This window comes from Capra hircus, chromosome 4, assembly GCF_001704415.2.
Source record: "Capra hircus breed San Clemente chromosome 4, ASM170441v1, whole genome shotgun sequence".
In the NCBI taxonomy this organism is placed as follows: Eukaryota; Metazoa; Chordata; class Mammalia; order Artiodactyla; family Bovidae; genus Capra; species Capra hircus.
The window spans coordinates 15,735,056-15,752,730 of record NC_030811.1 but is presented as its reverse complement, the minus strand read 5'-3'; the positions used below and the strand labels follow the sequence as shown (position 1 = coordinate 15,752,730).

The following is a 17,675-nucleotide window of genomic DNA, read 5'->3' as shown; positions in this document are numbered from 1 at the left end:
CTCAGGTATGCACCTGTCTGTTCCCTCTCTTCCTCAGGTATCTGCTTAAATGTCCCTTTATTAAGAGCATTTCTAACCTCCCTCTATTAATTAGCAACTCCCCCACTTCTGCCCCATTACATTTCATCCCTTTTACCTACCTTATTTTTCTTCACAGCACCACCACCTCCCATCATGGTGTGATAGATATGCATATATGGAAACCATTTGTCTCTTTCCTTGGAAATTACATTTCAGGAAGCCAGGGGCCCAGTTCTGTTGTTGGACATAGCTGTGGCTTGCTAAACATGAAATGAATGAATAAACGAGTATAAGTTGACTGCAAAGAGGGAATTTCTGTTGATGAATTGTTTTCAAGTAGGGGGTATGATATAATTTTAGTTTCCTTACAGAGGCCCTTTTCTTGGCAAGAGCTTTAACTCTCTGCCAAAGAAGCCTGGGTCACTGATACCCTCCAAAAAACAAGCCACGAGTGCCACAGAGGAAGGCACAAGGGGAAAGGAGAGGACATGCAAGTCCACTCACTCACTGCTGGTCACTGCCAAGCATCTCCATACCAGCGGAGACATTCAGAGTGAAAGAAGGCTCCCAGCCTTGTGCAAGGCATGCAACCTCCTTGATGTATGTTATCTGCTTTATTTATGATCATTCGGCACTCCTCAAAAATAGCTCCAGGATGCAGTGTTAGTGTTTTAATAACACACTCATTATTTTCAAGTTGTGCTCCATCTCTTGAGCTAAAGACAGGCTGGCATATGACAAAAGCAGGGCTGAGAATCACAACTACTAGAGTAGAATCATCTGGTCTACCCTCAGACCTGTGGGCAGGAAAGGTATTATTATCCCCATTTCAGAAACCAAAGGAACCCCGAAATTATAGGACTTACTTGAGGTAATAGAATTAGTGACCAAGGTCAAAGGTCAGATCCCCTATTGCCCAAGGCAGTGGTCGCTCACTATTCCATGGTCCTTAGGACTCCAAAGCACCTTCATTTCTGCCGCATTGCCTGTTCCTGCCATCCCGTGCACATGACTTTGGAAAACCTATTTGCTGCTATGTGGAGAGGATCCTGGTGGACCATTGTCCCTAGGGTTGCAAAGAGCTAGACACAACTGAAGCAACTTAGCACACTTAAGACAGAGGCAAACACATACTTCTTAGGCTCTTCATCATCATACTTCTAAATTAGAAAACAGAATCTGCCGGGATTGCAAATTAAAGATTTGGGGAAGGGCCAAGGAGGGGGAGAGGCTATTGATCTTTTATTTCTCATGTTATGTGTAATGACTGATGTGTCCTGAAACTGCTAAATATACATTCAGTTCAGTTCAGTCCGTTCAGTAGCTCAGTCATGTCGGACTCTTTGCGACCCCATGAACTGCAGCACGCCAGGCCTCCCTGTCCATCACCAACTCCCGAGTTCACTCAAACTCTCATCCATCGGGTTGGTGATGCCATCCAGCCGTCTCATCCTCTGTTGTTCCGTTCTCCTGCCCCCAATCCCTCCCAGCATCAGAGTCTTTTCCAATGAGTCAACTCTTTGCATGAGGTGGCCACAGTATTGGAGTTTCAGCTTTAGCATGAGTCCTTTCAGTGAACACCCAGGACTGATCTCCTTTAGGATGGACTGGTTGGATCCCCTTGCAGTCCAAGGGACTCTTACGAATAATGCCCACTGGGTCCATTGTGTTTGTTCCTCGGCCTTGTAGCCTGCCAGTGAGCATAAGTGCATTTGTGGTGGTGCTTTACAATTTACAAAGGGCTATTGTCACAGATCTTATTTGGTCAATGACTCCAGGAGACTGTGGATCACAGTGATGAAAAGCCTGGGTTTTGGAATCTCCAAAGGCACCTTCTTCCGAGCTGCCTGACTTGGGGCAAGTTACTTATTATCTCATCCATAAAAGGAACATTATAATCTCATCAATTTATTGAGAAGATTACATGGGATAATATATAGGAAGTGCTTAGGACATGCCTGGCACATAAAAAATGCTAGCTGTATTATTATTAGCATTATTATCATTCTGGTTTCCAATGTGACTTTTTGTAAGATCATTTTTAACCAATTTATTGAAAAACCTGCATCTACGACTTTACTTTTTTCCCCCACTACAACCTTCTTAGCCTGGTCTTTCTGGCCTCCTGTTCCCAGTTTAATCTCTGGCAGGTAACCTAACGGTTTCTCGGGTAACTTTCAGGTGTTTGTAAACTGTCATTTGTAGACATTAACATTTGAGTCGGGTCTAGTGTCAGAAGGTCAGTCTTCTATCTGGTCTAAGTCTCCTCGCTTCCCCAGTGCAAGGGCTTGGCTCCCTACAGGACGCCTACAGGAAGAGAGAAGTGCACTTCCGCTGTTTGCTCCCCTTCAGCTCTACTACTTCCGGTTCCTCTGAGGGTTGGGGGGTGGGGCAGGGCTGGGAGAAGTATGATTAAATGGGTCCTGGGATCTAGTTTGCCTGGTGGCATTGCTTCTGTTGGCACCCTGTGTGTAGCAAAGCCCCCAAAGCTGCTCTATCTCTTGCAGGGCACCTTCGTGATTCCTTTGGAAAAGCTTCTCAGTGACTGATGTCCATCACTGTCTCCTGATGTGGGCAACACTGTCTCATCTCTATCTTCCAACTGACCTGGTCCCACTCCCTCCTCAGCCCCCAGTTTTGGTGCCCCTGCAGGGACTCTGGTGTAGTAAACACACCCTACCAGGCGAAGCTCTTGGATCTTTTCTAGGAACTGCTAGTCTTCGTTGGCATTCACGTGGCCCATGGAGAAAGCCCAGGACCCTTCCCCACCCAGACTCAGGGTGTGTAGCTTTGTCTCCACTTCCATAGGAAGCTCTAACCAGCTTCTCACCTCATTTTGGGGTCCACATGTAGGTACAATCTGCAGCATCTTCTTAACTCTGGGGCGCCTGTGTGCTGCTCTCCAGCTGGTTCTCTTAAGTTTCTTCTCTCGGCTTGAGGAGATGGTTCTGGTGGTGAGAGGGGGGATGCCCCATACAAGAAGGGAACACACAGAGCACTCTGCTGACTCTCTTCTAAGAAACCTGCTTCATCAGTCTCTGCTGCTTATCTGATGCTATGTGTAAACTGAAGGTGGCGAACACACAATAAGTCGCAAAACCCTCATAGCAAGTTCTTAAAGTGTTAGTTGCTCAGCCGTACCCGACTCTTTATGACCCCATGGACTGAAGCCCTTCAGGCTTCTCTGTCCATTGAATTCTCCAGGCAAGAATACTGGAGTGGGTAACCATTCCCTTCTCCAGGGAATCTTCCCAACCCAGGGATCGAACCTGGGTCTCCTGCATTGCAGGAGGCAGATTCTTTACCATCTGATACACCAGGGAAGCACAGCAAGTTCTTACCCTTCTCTTTAAAAGCGCTGTCCATTGAAATATAATGCAAACCATAACCCAGTTTAAAATGTTCTACTAGGCCCATTGACTATGTGAAAAGAAACAATAAAATTAATTTCAATAAAAAATTATCTAATCCAGTATATTAAAAATACTATCACGTCAACAGGTAATCAGTGAAAACTCATCCCAGGGCTTTGACAGCTGGCTACGTATTTTGCGTGCACACAGCTCAGGTGCTTGATGGTGATTTCAAGTGCTCAGGCTGCACGTGTGGCCAGCGGCCCCCACAGAGCTTTAGAATATGGAGGGAGCAGGCACTCACCATCCACTGTTCTCAGCTTCATTGTTGTGCTCTCTGTATTGTTCTGAGGCTGCAGAACTGAGTGTTTGGTGTGACCTGTGTGATGCGTTCCAGCCAACACGTGGAAAACTGGGGCTCATAAATGCAGGTCACCTGATACCACAGTCAGCATTTTATCTGTTTCTGAAGCATCGTGCTGCTCAAACAGAAATCGTGGTGTTTGTGCTTGAGAATCTCATGTTGAAGGGACATGTAGCAGGGGAGAAGATGCCTACAGAGACATTCATGCAAGTCTCCTGAGGTCCTCGGGTGTCCTTGAAGTGCCTAGTCCCTAAAACATGGGATGTAGTCAGTCCTGAGGGGACCTACACACCTCACTGAAAGCATCACCTGCAGAAAGATTGGCAGCTGGGTCAGTGACATCTTAAGAGTTCTATCTGCATGCTGGTCTGAGCTGGAGCTGCCGGGTGAAGGAAGCCCTGCCCTCCAATGGCAAGTATTGGGTTGGCCAAAAAGTTCCTTTGGGTTTTTCTGTACAATGGTATGGACAAATCTGGAATGATCTTTTTTGGCCAACCCAGTATTTCCACAGTCCACACTGTTGGCCAAAGAAGAGCATGGCAAGTCTTTTGTGTTCACTGTTTTGAAAGGCTAAAGAAACTAGTTAGCAGCAGTGTGTCTTTAAGAAGAGGTTGCTCATGAAAAGGAATCTGTGACCAGGCCTGAGAGCAGCATCTTCTATCTGTTCAGTTTGCCTCGTTGTTTGTGCTTAAGACTTTAAGAAACGGTAAAGCTCACACCTCCCACAGAACTCCAAGGCTGATTGTTAAAGTAACACGTTCTCCTTGCAGAGAGGAACAAACAAAACTCCAGATGCCACAACCCAGAAAGGCTCCCTGTTAGCATTTGGGGTCCTTCTCCCTTGCTTCTCCTGCACGGGTGGACATGCGCGGATGCACACCTGTATACCCACAGCCTAGGGGTCATATGGAATCGACAGTTGATATTTCATATTTTCCACCCGTGCCTTATTTTTCATTTAACGGTCTGTTATGAACTTTCCCCCATGTCACTGACATTCTTCAAAAGAGTAATTTTAATAGCTGAATCATATTCCATTATATTTTATTGAATGTGAAACTCCCTTCTGGGGTTTGAAGTGGCACGGAACCTGAAAATGACTGAGGAATGGAAAGGGCATGGGCAGACGGGGGCCCTTTCCCAGGCCTGATTGGCTGTGTGACCTTAATCTGCTGAAATTCCACTGTCTCCATTTTTCAAGTTTACAAAGTGAAAGAGAATCTCCTGTATAGAGCCCCTGGGAGGCTAATGGGTGTGTCCTATGTAAATTGTCCAACACAGCGCCTATGCATAGTAATATACACAATAAATGTTCATTCCTATTTATTTTCCCCTTTCCTGGGCCTTTCAGATTCTTTGCTATTAACCAACTCTCAGGTGCCTGCAACATGTTTCTAGAAAGCATAGCACTCTCTAAGGTGCGCGTGTGTCTTTTCTTTATATTTGTTTGTATTTATTTGCTAATTTGGCTGCACCAGCTCTTAGCTGCTGAGTGCAGGACATAGTTCCCTGACTAGGGATCAAACCCAGGCCCCCTGCATTGGGAGTGAGGAGTCTAGCCACTGGACCACCAGGGAAGTCCTGCCCCTGTGTCTAAGCTCCCATCTCCTGATTGCATTGTGGGAATTCTCTAGGGGCACGATCTTGCCACCCTGATTTCTGTCCTCCACCTCAGAGCAGGTGTCAGTGACATGTGATCCAAGATGTCTGTGTGCTGGTTGGAAAAGCATTTCCAGACATGAGGCAGAATGAGAGGAGAATAAGGTTTATTAGCAGGAGATGCTATTAGAACAGCGGGCAGGCTCAAGGGCAAGCCAACTCCTTTTGTAGGCTAGTAGCCAATTTTTGTAGCCTCAAGAGAGAAAATTCCAACTGGAAGGGTGGCATTAGGATGATTGCTTAGGATGCTATAGGTGGGCAATGGGATGGGTATGGGGTCAGGGAACTGGCTATTTTAGATCAGGAGGCCTATGGTAACATTTGCTCTGGGGCTTGGTTTATTCCAGAAATGTTTGTCCTGTGACCTCGGTATAAGGCTCCACGGAGGAGAGGTGGGAGCTTCTCTGGGGTGGCACAGAGATTATACTGGTCTCGCTCCTGGCAAGAAGACCCACCTGTACCCCCACCCCAAGGACAGAGACCTAGGCAGCAAGCAGGTGTATCCGCTGGCCGAGCTTCCTTCTCATCATTCCCGTCTTCATTCTGTGCTGTTGGCTCAGCAGTGTGGCAGTGGGAAGGAGGGAGCCATTCTGAAGGGTTTTGGGTTTGGGACTGCCTCTCAGTTCTGGGTTTTCCCCCTCTTTTCTCTCCAGGCGCTTGCGTCAGCTGCTGACCAAGCTTTCTTTCATCAGGCGAGCGCACATTTTGTGATCTGCCTTCCCTTGTCTTGACAGTGGATGTGATCTGTATATGGCGCCATCACATAACGTCCGTATTTATGGCAGCTCTCTAATCCGGAGGTAGGGTTGGAGAGCAGGAAGCTGCAAGCCCGTCTCTGACCCAGAAACCACTCCTTGTTTCTATAGCAGCTACCTTCCCCTGTGATCTCTTCCTGACTTGGGGACATGGGGGAGGAAAGAACGGTCTGTTGGGATTGTAATCTGTGAGGTATCATATGGGCTTGTTAAACTTTATGAGGGTTCCCAGGTGGCGCTAGTGGTAAAGAACCCACCTGCCAATGCAGGAGACTTAAGAGACTTGAGTTCGATCCTTGGGTTGGGAAGATCCCCTGGAAGAGGAAATGGCAACCCATTCCATAGGAGCCCCCACGTTACATGGTTCTTTGCGATCTGGAACCTGAACTTATTTTGATGTTTTCTTTGTGTACATGATTAAAAAAAAAAAAAAAGCTATGTTGAACTGTTAAACAAAAGTTGATGCTGGCTTTTAAAAATAAGATTGGAGGGAGAGGTTGGCTTCAAGTCACAGTGACATTTAAGATTAGAGGGAGAGGTTGGCTTCAAGTCACAGTGACGTTTAAGTCACATCCTCCTCACCCTGCTTTAGTCCATGGTGCATCCAGTTTTAGAGGTTGTTACAGGGTAGAGGGTGGGTGATATCATTGAGCAAACATTGAGCACTTGCTTATGCCAGGCAATGTGCTGGGAACTGGGAAAACAAATAAACCAAGCACGACCACAGCCCTGAGAAAGCTCACACTGTCGGAGGAAAGGACACATAAGTAATTACAGTAAGATGGTGATTATCAACCAAGTGTTATAGGAGCCTCAAGCACTGGATGCCAGTGTTGGCTAAAGAAGCGCCCCAGAAGCCTCCCAGACTTTCACTTTTTTGGGAGATTTCAAGGATGCTGCAGAGAAGGCAATGGCACCCCACTCCAGTACTCTTGCCTGGAAAATCCCATGGATGGAGAAGCCTGGTTGGCTGCAGTCCATGGGGTCGCTGAGGGTCGGACATGACTGAGCAACTTCACTTTGACTTTTCACTTTCATGCATTGGAAAAGGAAATGGCAACCCACTCCTGTGTTCTTGCCTGGAGAATCCCAGGGACGGGGGAGCCTGGTGGGCTGCTGTCTAGGGAGTCGCACAAAGTCGGACACTACTGAAGTGACTTAGCAGCAAGGATGCTGAGAAGCTTGCTAGGTGGTATGTGTGAGTAGCCATGTTGGCAGAGAGCTCAGTGCCATCAAGGAAAGGGGGGAATGTGCCAAGCCTTCCAGAGAACTGCAATTTCTCATGACTGGAGCACGTGGGGGCTTGGAGAAGGATGGAAGCACAGGGGTGGGCAGAGGGCACTTTTTATGGAAAGCCAAGAACTATTTTGGGCTTCCCATGTAACTCAGTTGGTAAAGAATCTGCCTGCAATGCTGAAAACCTGGGTTCGATTCCTGGGTTGGGAAGATCCCCTGGAGAAGGAAATGGCAACCCACTCCAGTACGCTTGCTTGGAGAATCCCATGGACAGAGGAGCCTGGCAGGCTACAGTCCATAGGGTCGCAAGAGTGGGGTACATCTTAGTGCTATCTTTCTTAAGAGCTATTTTGTTTTCACATAAAAATGGTTTCTTGAATATAACTTCATTAGGATGCCAAACCAATTTACACCCTGGAAGAAAGCCATAGACAAAACCTTTCCATCATAAATACAAAGAAGACATCCAGATAGGTTCCTGGTCCAAATTTGTGAGCCACTTCTCTGTTTCAGTGTTAATTGACTAGATCACTCAAGAGTGATGGTCTTGTGCATCCTTCTTGCTTCTAGATCCGTTCAGTGCTCACTGCAAGAGGTGAGCAGGTTTCGAGCAGCCTCTTTGGCCCCCGGCACCTCTGCTATTAACTGCTGTGGCCTCCAGCTGTTTTGGTCCCCCGAGGATAAGAAGCATCCACACTCGAGATTTGATACTTCTTATTATTAACAAACAGAAACATAAAGCCTGCACCTCAGCCTCTCCTGGTACCTGAGAGGCGCAGGAACAGATCTCAGAAGGTTGTTCCCGCTGGGTACCAAATCCTTAATTAGGGGCTCATCCCAACATGCTGCTTAGCTGTTGTGTGCCTATGTGCAACATGTGAAAGAGATGTAGTGCATGAAAAAGAGAAAACCACTCTAATTTAGGTGACTCCACTTCTTGTATTACTCTAGCTTTGTGGCAGGTTCTATTCTAAGCAGTTTATGCGTATTATCTTGTTTAATCCTCTGAATAACCCTTTGAAGTAGGTAGCGTCATAACTTCCACTTAAAGATGCGGACATTGAGATCTAGGGAGAGGGACCAACTTGCTCACGTTCGCACAGCCAGTAGGTGGTAGAGCCGGGTTTTGAACCGGGGCAGCCTGGTTCCAAGAATCCGTGCTTCCATCCCCATCTGTTGAGCCTCTGTGTGGTTTGTTGTTGTTGTTTAGTCGCTAAGTCGTATCTGAATATTTTTTTGGCCCCATGGACTGTAGCCCTGCCAGGCTTCTCTGTCCATGGGATGTCCCAGGGAAGAATACTGGAGTGGATTCCCATTTCCTTCTCCAGGGGATCTTCCCAACCCGGGGATCGAACCCACGTCTCCTGCATTGGCAGGCAGATGCTTCAGCACTGAGCCACCAGGAAAGCCCTCTGGGTGATTACCCAGCACCAAAACTCCCTCTTCCTTTAGAGATGGATGCTCTGCAGTGACTGGTTCTTGGAATATTCCTTTCTCTGTGAATCAGCTTGTCCTGAGTTAATGCCACAGCTAACATGCTCATTGCCCACCCTTTCTCTCCACCTCTTACTTTCTAGATTGACCCCCTGGGGTAAGAACACCAAGTTCTGTCTTCACCACCATCCTCTGCCTTTCAGCTGTCGCCTTGCACCCCGAAGGGACTGATTAATTTGCAAATGCATGTCTAGCTCCCAGAGCAGCTGATGCTCTTCCGCCTTTGTAGCCAAGGCAGCACCCCCCTCGCCCAGAGGTGCCCCTTGTGGCCAACAGAGGAGGACTGTGACCTTGTTGGTTTCGCAGACTCTTGACCCTGGACCATTAACACAGTGTCCACCCTGCCATCTCCTGTCTTTACTTCACACAGCAAGTTCTAACTCAGACCTACCCTCATGATTTCTGTTTTTTGAATGAGAAAAAAATTCCAATCCTCATCAGTTTTTTTGTACAAGGTCTTTAAAGAGCAAATAGAGATTCATAGCCTACATATATTTTCCTTCTCTGAGTAGTGTTTATTTAAATGCAGATGTCCTGGTTTCCCGTGTAGAGTTGCAAGCAATACCTTTCAATTTAAATGTTAATAGGAGTGTAAACTTCAAATCAAAAGTTTTCCACAAGGGAGAACTGCTTCTTCTGGTTGTATTTGATGGTTCTCCTGGCCATTCTCCCTCCACCACCCTCATCATCCACCCCCCTCAGCCCACTCTTTCTCACTGTGCTGTCAGTGTTCTTTTTCTAAAAGGATTAGAATGCACCTTTGTCATTTTGAACACTAGCCTCTCAAACATTAGAATTGTGGAAGACAGATATTAGACTCAAACCCAACAGGACTCCTGGGAAGATTTTTCTTTATCTCAGCCTTTCCCTATAGAGTCCAGCTCAATGTTCCAAATTCTTTCTAAGGGGATTATTCTTTGTCCAACCCTGTGCAGTATTTTTCCAAGGCTTCAGACGGATGCATTTGGTTTTCCGCTTCCCCTTCCCTCTCCCCTTCTTTCTACAAAAAAAAGCAGGATGAGATAGGGAAAGAAATAACAGTTGACCCTTGAACAACGCAGGTTTGAACTCTATGGATCCACTTATTTGCAGGTATTTCGAAAGGCTACCCACTCCAATATTCTGGCCTGGAGAAGCCCATGGACTGTATAGTCCATGGGATTGCAAAGAGTCAGACACGACTGAGCGACTTTCACTTCACTTTTGCTTTCAAGAGTACATGCAGCAGTAGTACAAGATGAGTGGCTAACTGAGTCCCTGGATGTAGAACCTTCTGTCTTCTGTGAGTGTACAGAGAGCTGACTACAAGCTGTCAGTGGGTTTTCCACTGTGTCGAGGGTTGGCGCCTCTTAACCCTCTCATCATTCAATGGTTAACTGTGCAAGCTGTGTAAATTCCCAGGTGCCAAGTACTGCTGTGGGCACAGTGAACAAGCACAGAGAATTTAAAAAGGCAATTTCTCACTCCTAAAGAAATGAAATTAACACATAGGATAACACAGATGGGATGGAATGGGGCCATCTATATGTGAGTCATTCCATAGGCAGAGTAGCCTTTGGGATTTTCTCAAATACAAATAAAAAGCAACAAAGATTTAAAGATAATGAAAACAATATCTAATGCCTTAAATACAAATATGGTGACTATAATAACCTTTCTAAGGACCTTAGGGTCCAAACTTTGTGTGAGAATGTGATATCTGGCTTCATCTTCTTTTATTTCTTTATTTTCTCTTTCCCTCATTTCCTTGTGCTGTGTGCATTTTGTAAGACTCCTAAATATTTTGGAACAAGATCGGACTCTTACTCCATAAGTTAGAATTGATTTTATACTGTAAATTTCAATGATTTTGATTCCATTATTATAAGGTGTGTTATTTTTGTTTCAGAGAATCCTTTTCCATAGACTCTTGTTCTTATGTCGTGGAAGCAAGCTATGTTTCTTCTCTTTTCTCTTGGGGATGTTTATAGTGATTTAAAATTTTATTTTAAAATTTAAATATAATTTTTAAAGGTTATTTTCCATTTACAGTTATTATGAGATATTGGCTGCATTCTTCTTGTTGTAAATACAGTGAATCCTTGAGCTTATCTACACCCAGTAATTTGTTTCCCCACCCTCAGCCCTGCATTCCCCTCCTATCCCCCCTAACACTGATAGGCGCTAGTTTACTCTATGTCTGAGTCTGTCTCTTTTTGTTATATTCACTAGTTTGTTGTATTTTCCAGATTCCACTTATAAGTGATATACAGTATTTGTTGTTCTCTTTCTGGCTTGTTTCACTTGGAGCATAATGCCCTCCAAGTCCATCCATGTTGCTGCAAATGGCAAACTTTTGTTATTTTTTATGGAATACTGAATAGTATTTCATTGTGTGTCTTTGTATATACATGTATGTGTGTATGTATATATATATATATACATACACACATATATATCATATTTTCTTTCTCCATTCATCTGTTGATGGACACTTAGGTTGCATCCATATCTTGGCAATTGTAAACAATGCTGTTATGAGCCTTGCACATGTATCTTTTCAAACAGTGTTTTTGTTTTTTTGGATATATACCCAGGAGTGGAATTGCTAGGTCATAGGGTAATTCTATTTTTAGTTTTTTTAAGAAAATTCCACGCTGTTTTGTACAGTGGCTGCTCCAATTTACATTCCCACCAACAGGGTACAAGGATTCCCTTTTCTGTACATCCTCACAACAATACTGGTTATTTGTGGTCTTTTGACGATGGCCATTCTGACAGGTGTGATATGATATCTCATTGTGATTTTGATTTATATTTCCAATAATAATCTTTAATTTCTCCTCCCTGCTAGTTTGTTTCTTCAAGTTCTTTTTCTTCCAACTTATAGATTTTCTTAATATTTGGGGCTGCCTCAAAGCCCTGAGTAGGTAGTGGGCTTGTCAATGGGAAGCTTTGCTGTAGATAGTTGGAGGGACTGCTTATGCCTCCCTGCCTCCCGCCACACACACAAATAGTAATGTGTCTCAATATTTTCTCGTGTGCTGGTCACCACCAGAAAGGTCTCTCCCAGCTTCCAGGCTATAGGGCAAAGGCACAGCAGTCTGCTTCTGGGAACCAGGCAGAAGAGGTCTGGGGTCTCAAGGGTAAGCATTCAACATTCTGTAGGTGCACAGACACTTACTTGCCCTGTGTGCAATGACCCTCAGTTGTGCTGACCAGCCGTCACCTGAGCTTATGGACTCCCAGTCCTAAGTACTCCCTCTCCACCCTGGGGGTGAGGAAAAGGGGTTATTCCTCAGAGGTGTGGAGTAGCCGAGGGGAGCTAGGGTTCTCATTCCATCCCAAACAACTTGTTTGAAATCCTTGTTTTAATCTCCCTCCCCTCTGCTTGACTTGCTGATGCATAGTGATTAATGCCAGTTCCTGAGCCTTTGGGGGGTTTGGCAGGATTGCTTTCAGCTTCCCACCCCCCCACCCCTCTGCTGGCTCTGGTCTTGGCTTGTTAGGTCTGTTGAGAATTATACTGTCTCTCAGTTTTGCAGCTTCCAGACTTCTGTTGCCGCCATCTTCTTCTCTGGTTTCCCCTTCCATGTGAATTTCTGTCTTTTAAAAAAATCTTGTAACTCTAATCCTTGCTTTATTTGGGAGGAAAAATGCTAGTTACATTTTTTTCCATCTGTGATGATGATCCTGTAGGTCTTTAATTAGATTATTAATTTTATTTTCCCACACAACTCGGTACCCCAACTCATTCCTTTTAAGTTTACTGGTTTGAGACTGTTGATCAATAAATTATTTAACTTCTCTAAATCCTGTAAAATAGGAATATTTCTTGTCCTGCCTACCTTTAAGTTGTTGCTGCAGCTGCCCTGAGTTACCATGCGGGTCTGAGGGCAGAATAAACAGCTGTATGTACATGGCTCTAGCAAAATCAGGCTCACCGGGTGATGGTGAATATCCTCTCGGGTCAGTGAAAATGCTCAGGCCTGACCTCTGGTTTTCATCCTCCTTTCTAGAGCAACAACTGAGCCTGACTCGGTTTCTGTTGACAAAGCCTTTGGGAGACAGCAGAGCGCAAATAGTCTGTGTTGGAGGCACAGCCCTCCCTGACCTGGGAACACAGATGACTATTGTCTGTCTCAGGGCTTTTGGAAGAGGGGTTATTCTCTCCATTTCTGTTTCTGCCTTTTGCTCTGTTTTCTCCTAAGTGGCGCACTTGGCTTTCCTCCTCTAGCAGCGATACCTTTCCGTTCTGTAATGATTGCCATTTCCCTTTTCCTGCCCACCCCTCTTCCCCATCCCCACCCCAAGTACATATAGCTCACAGGGACCCATTATCCATTCAGTCCCCCAGGTGGCACCTTTGTCCCTTGGGTCTGCATAGCCCAGGGGCCAGTACCCACCAAGAGCGGCAGGAAGGGGCTCTGTGGCTTCTGCAGGGCTGTCCTCTCTAGTGCCACCAGAGAGTCTTCCTAGCAACTGCCCTGCTACTGAAAAGGAAGCCAGTGGTTTCACAGGGGCATAGAAGGGAAATTTCCTGAGCTGTTTAAGGGGATATAAATAAATCTCCTTTAGACTAAAAATACCCTGGTCTCTCATCTCCCATTCCCATCACCTCTTTGCCCTTGACTGCAGTGGAGAGTGGATGAGCCCCCCGTGGCAGAGAGTATCCCACGGCCAGGAATCAGTCCCAGTGGAGTGGGGAGGGGACCTTTTTCCACCAAGGAGGCAGCCCAGAGCTGACTGCCTGAAGTCTGTTGTGACAAAGGAAGAAGGGGCGATGGGACTAAGGCTTGTGGCCGTGGAGAGATGAGGGGCCTGGGTGACCACAGGCAGTTGAAAGAGAAAGGGGTGTGGCCCAGCTGGCAGGAAGGTCCTCCCTTCTTTCCAGCCAGCCACGGATGCCTGAGCACAGAGCCCGCTCAGGAAGCCTGGCACACATTTGAATGCTGGATCTAACACGTCCTCAACAAAGTTCCTTCTGGCATGTTTAGTGATCTGAGCAGTCAGAGCAGCCTGATAATTAGGCCTCCTTGGCAGTGCCCAGGAGTGACTGTACAGGTGTGACTGCTCTCTGGCTGGGCAGGCACTCTGGGGTCAGCAGGGGTGGGAAGGACCCAGGAGAATTCAGTAGAGCAGGAACCTGCTTATGGCTCTCCGTGAACATCCGCCTCTGTGGCAGGGCCCTATCAGGCCCCCTTCATCACCGGGAGGCTCACCTGCTGTTCTCCTCCCCACCCCCCAGCCAACTTCTTCCCCAGGGGTTGAGGAGGGGGCTGCCAGGGCCTCATCTTCAGTGTCAGATCCAGGGGCATGGACCACAGCCAGCTCTGGAGGTGGGGGAGGAGCAGGAGGTCTCAAGCCAGACTGTGCCCAGAAGCCTCTGTCTACTCACCCTGCCAGGAGACTGGAGTGCGAGAGAGGCACAGAGGTGCTCCCCACAGTAACCTGGGTGTTTGTCTCCCCGGAGATGAGAAGAGATCAGTGCTTGCTTGGAATTGGGGGGGTGCTCATGTAGTTTGCTGTCTGGTGTCCCCCTCCCCACCTCCTCAACCTCCTTCCCTTCCTTCAAGAGAAGGGAATGCCCACGGGGTCTCCAGGCTACTCTGCAGTCCCCATCCCCCAGGGTAGAGGCCAGATAAACAGCTCCTGTGTGGAGCCTGATTAGGGGTGTTACTCAGAAGGAAGAAAGCCAGATGATTCCAGGGAAGGAGTACAGAGTGGGTAGGGGGGCGGGGCGGGTGGGGGGGTCGGATACACCAGAGAGTCGGGCTGGAGCTGGGAGGAAGCTTAGCAAGATGCTGAGTGAGACTAACAGAGACATATCAGCAGCTCTGCTGTCTCCCTTCTGCTAAAAATTCCACCTTCCCAGACCTAAATAGAAGGAAATACAAAAAAAAAAAAAAGAGTGGGTACATATAAACGTATAGTTGATTCACTTTGCCTACAGCAGAAACTAAGGCAGCATTCACGTGCTAAGTCACTTCACTCAGGTCAAACTCTTCGACCCTGTGGACGATAGCCTGCCAGGCTCCTCTGTCCATAGGATTCTCCTGGCAAGAATATTGGAGTGGGTTTCTATGCCCTCCTCCAGGGGATCTTCCCAAGCCAGGGATCAAACCCACGGCTCATGTCTCCTACCTTGGCAGATGGGTTCTTTACCACTGAGCCATCAGGGAAGTCCTGTAAGGCAGCAATACCCCCAGTAAAAACTAATTTTAAAAAATCACCTTTCCAGACAGCCCTCCTCCCCCTACATGCCAGCCTTTGTCTGGTGGGTTGGCAGAGCATGGAGAGAGAAGGGCCTGATCAGGAAAGCTGAGGGGGCCTCCTCAGGGTTCAACTTGAGAGCAAGAAGCATGGTTCCCACCCTGCAACCACACGGGCGGGGGAAGCTGAGCCCCCTGGAGTCAGGCTGGAGGATGAGGAAGTCACACAGCTTCCTCTTCACCCCTGATCTCCTGAGAGACCAGCAAACCCTGCATGGGAGGGATAGAATCTTTGGCAAGTGCCCAGACCCAGCCCAGCTCTAAGGGCCCGTTTGCCTGGTTCTCACTTCCCTGAAGGATGAGTGATGCTGGGTTAGGACCTGGGAGCCGCACAGATCTGGGTTTGATGTGGTGTCCTGCACTCTCTGTAGACTTTCCATGGGTTGCTCCATTTTCCAGATAGGGATAAAGACAATAGCTGTCTTAGAAGGTTGGGAGAGATGCCTGGGAAGAACAGTGCTGCACCCAGCACAAAGGAGGGATGCTGAGGAGGTGGCAGCTGTTATGGCGGTGATCTCTCCTTCCACATATGGACTGGCTGTCCTAGCTGTGTTTGCACTCCAGGGTATGGTTCCTGGGGTTTCCCAGCTGGCTCAGGGGTAAAGAATCTGCCTGCAATGCAGGAGACTCAGGTTCAAGCCCTGGGTCCAGAAGATCCCCTGGAGAAGGGAGCTACCTACTCCAGTATTCTTGCCTGGAGAATCCCTGGACAGAGGAGCCTGGAGAGCTGTACAGTCCATGGGGTCACACAGAGTCAGGCATGACTGGGCAACTAAACAACAAATGCGGTCGCCATCAGGGGCTCTGTCCTCTGCAAAGGAAGCTCGGTTGTGCCAACCTGTCTACAAAGGGCCCCTGTGGTGCCCTCACCCCGCCCCCCTGGCCCAGGGTTGGGGTGCACCGGACCCTGAGTTCCAGGCTCTGATGCTAACGGGTACCCACCTGTTTCCCCACAGACCTGCGCAGGATGACGGCCGGCTTCATGGGCATGGCGGTGGCCATCATCCTCTTCGGCTGGATCATCGGCGTGCTGGGCTGCTGCTGGGACCGAGGCCTTATGCAGTATGTGGCCGGGCTGCTCTTCCTCATGGGAGGTAAGGCTCGGGGGTGGTGGGCTGGGAGGTCCTAGTTACTGGCATTCTGAGAGAACAGCTGGTGGACATGCGGATGGAGACCCAGGCTCCGTTGGGAAGACTCCCCTTTCCTTCACTCATTCCCGCAGTGTGCTTTGAGTTCCTCTCAGCCGCTCACCACTGCTGGTCCTTGCCCTCTAGGGTCTCCCACCTGGTGTGCGAGAGACGGTGGTGATGGCATTGAAACAGGTGTCGGATATGGAGCGAGTGTGACCCCAGGAGGTACTTGGGTGTTTTGAGCACGTAGTGTGTGCGTGGTATATACTGTGGGGCAGGAGGCAACTGCTGTCTGGACAGTTTCTTCAAAAACCTACCTCCACCCTTGATTCCTGGGTCCTGCGCTGCTGCTCCCATTTCCAATGAGGCTCTAAAGCTGGTGGGACAAGGCTAACCCTTCTGTCACATGCCTCTTTCACCCTGTCACTGGTGTGGCCATAGGACCAGTCCAGCCCTTTGATGGGTGGTCCATAAGCAGAGCTGTGTAGCTGTGAGGGAACAGGTTCTTATCCGTGGGAAGTAAAAGCTCATTCACAGTCTATGCGGCCTCTTTTCTCCCTGAAGAGTTCAAGTGGGCTTTTTGGTCTCCTGGTTTGAGCCCCAGTCCAAAGCGAAAGCTAACCGTGAGTGTGCCCTTCACAGGGCATTCCTTAGAGAGAGGTGGATGGACAAATTGCATGGAGTTAGGAAGAAGGGGAACTGGTTTTGTGCAGAAGGAACTGAAAACGTATACAGGGAAATGTGTATGGGCAGGAGGAGAAGGGGATGACAGAGGATGAGATGGTTGGATGGCATCACCGACTTAATGGACATGAGTCTGAGCAAGCTCCAGGAGATGCTGAAGGACAGGGAAACCTGACGTGCTGCAGTCCACGGGGTCTCAGAGAGTCGGATACGACTGAGCAACTAAACAATGGCAATAATGAGTCCTGTGCACTGAAGCCAGTGTTAGTTAGATGGCAGACACCACGTGAACTGCCTGACTTGGGGTCTCTGACCAGCCCCAGGAGGTGGGGAGGTGGGGTGTCCTGCTGGAGATTGGAGGAGGCTGTCCTGGGTGGACAGAGAGATCTGGGGGCTAGTGAGCTGTGGGTTGGGAGAGAAGGAGGAGAATTGTTGGGTTCAACTTGGCACTGGACTCTTTATCCTTATCCCCCTGAAGAACAGACGTCCCAAATCTAATTCTCTGTCACCAAGAGTCAGCCATCCCCGCCCAGCACCACCTCCCCTGGGGGTCCCAACTGGACTGAGGCAGAGGCCAGGGGAGGGAGAGGCATGGGCAGCTCCCTCATCCTTCCTTCCATCCCCCGCTGAGACAGGACCCCCCCCCCCAAACGAGCCCCACCATCTTTCCTGCGCCCTGGAGTCCTCCTCACTGAAGCAAGGGTCACACTCGGCCTGGGATGTCCATG

General features: G+C 48.1%; 1 protein-coding gene across 2 annotated transcripts in view; it reads left to right on the top strand.

Annotated features, from left to right (window-relative positions):
* The window catches only part of TMEM178B (transmembrane protein 178B), a 405,633-nt gene that overhangs the window by 352,427 nt on the left and 35,531 nt on the right, over window positions 1-17,675 (top strand). For both annotated transcript variants that reach the window (XR_001295635.2, XM_005679533.3), the window contains exon 3: window positions 16,090-16,227. Coding sequence is in view for 1 of the 2 variants with exons in the window: in XM_005679533.3 (XP_005679590.1) it covers window positions 16,090-16,227 (138 nt within the window). In the remaining variant the exon portion in view is untranslated. The remainder of the gene's footprint in view (window positions 1-16,089; window positions 16,228-17,675) is intronic.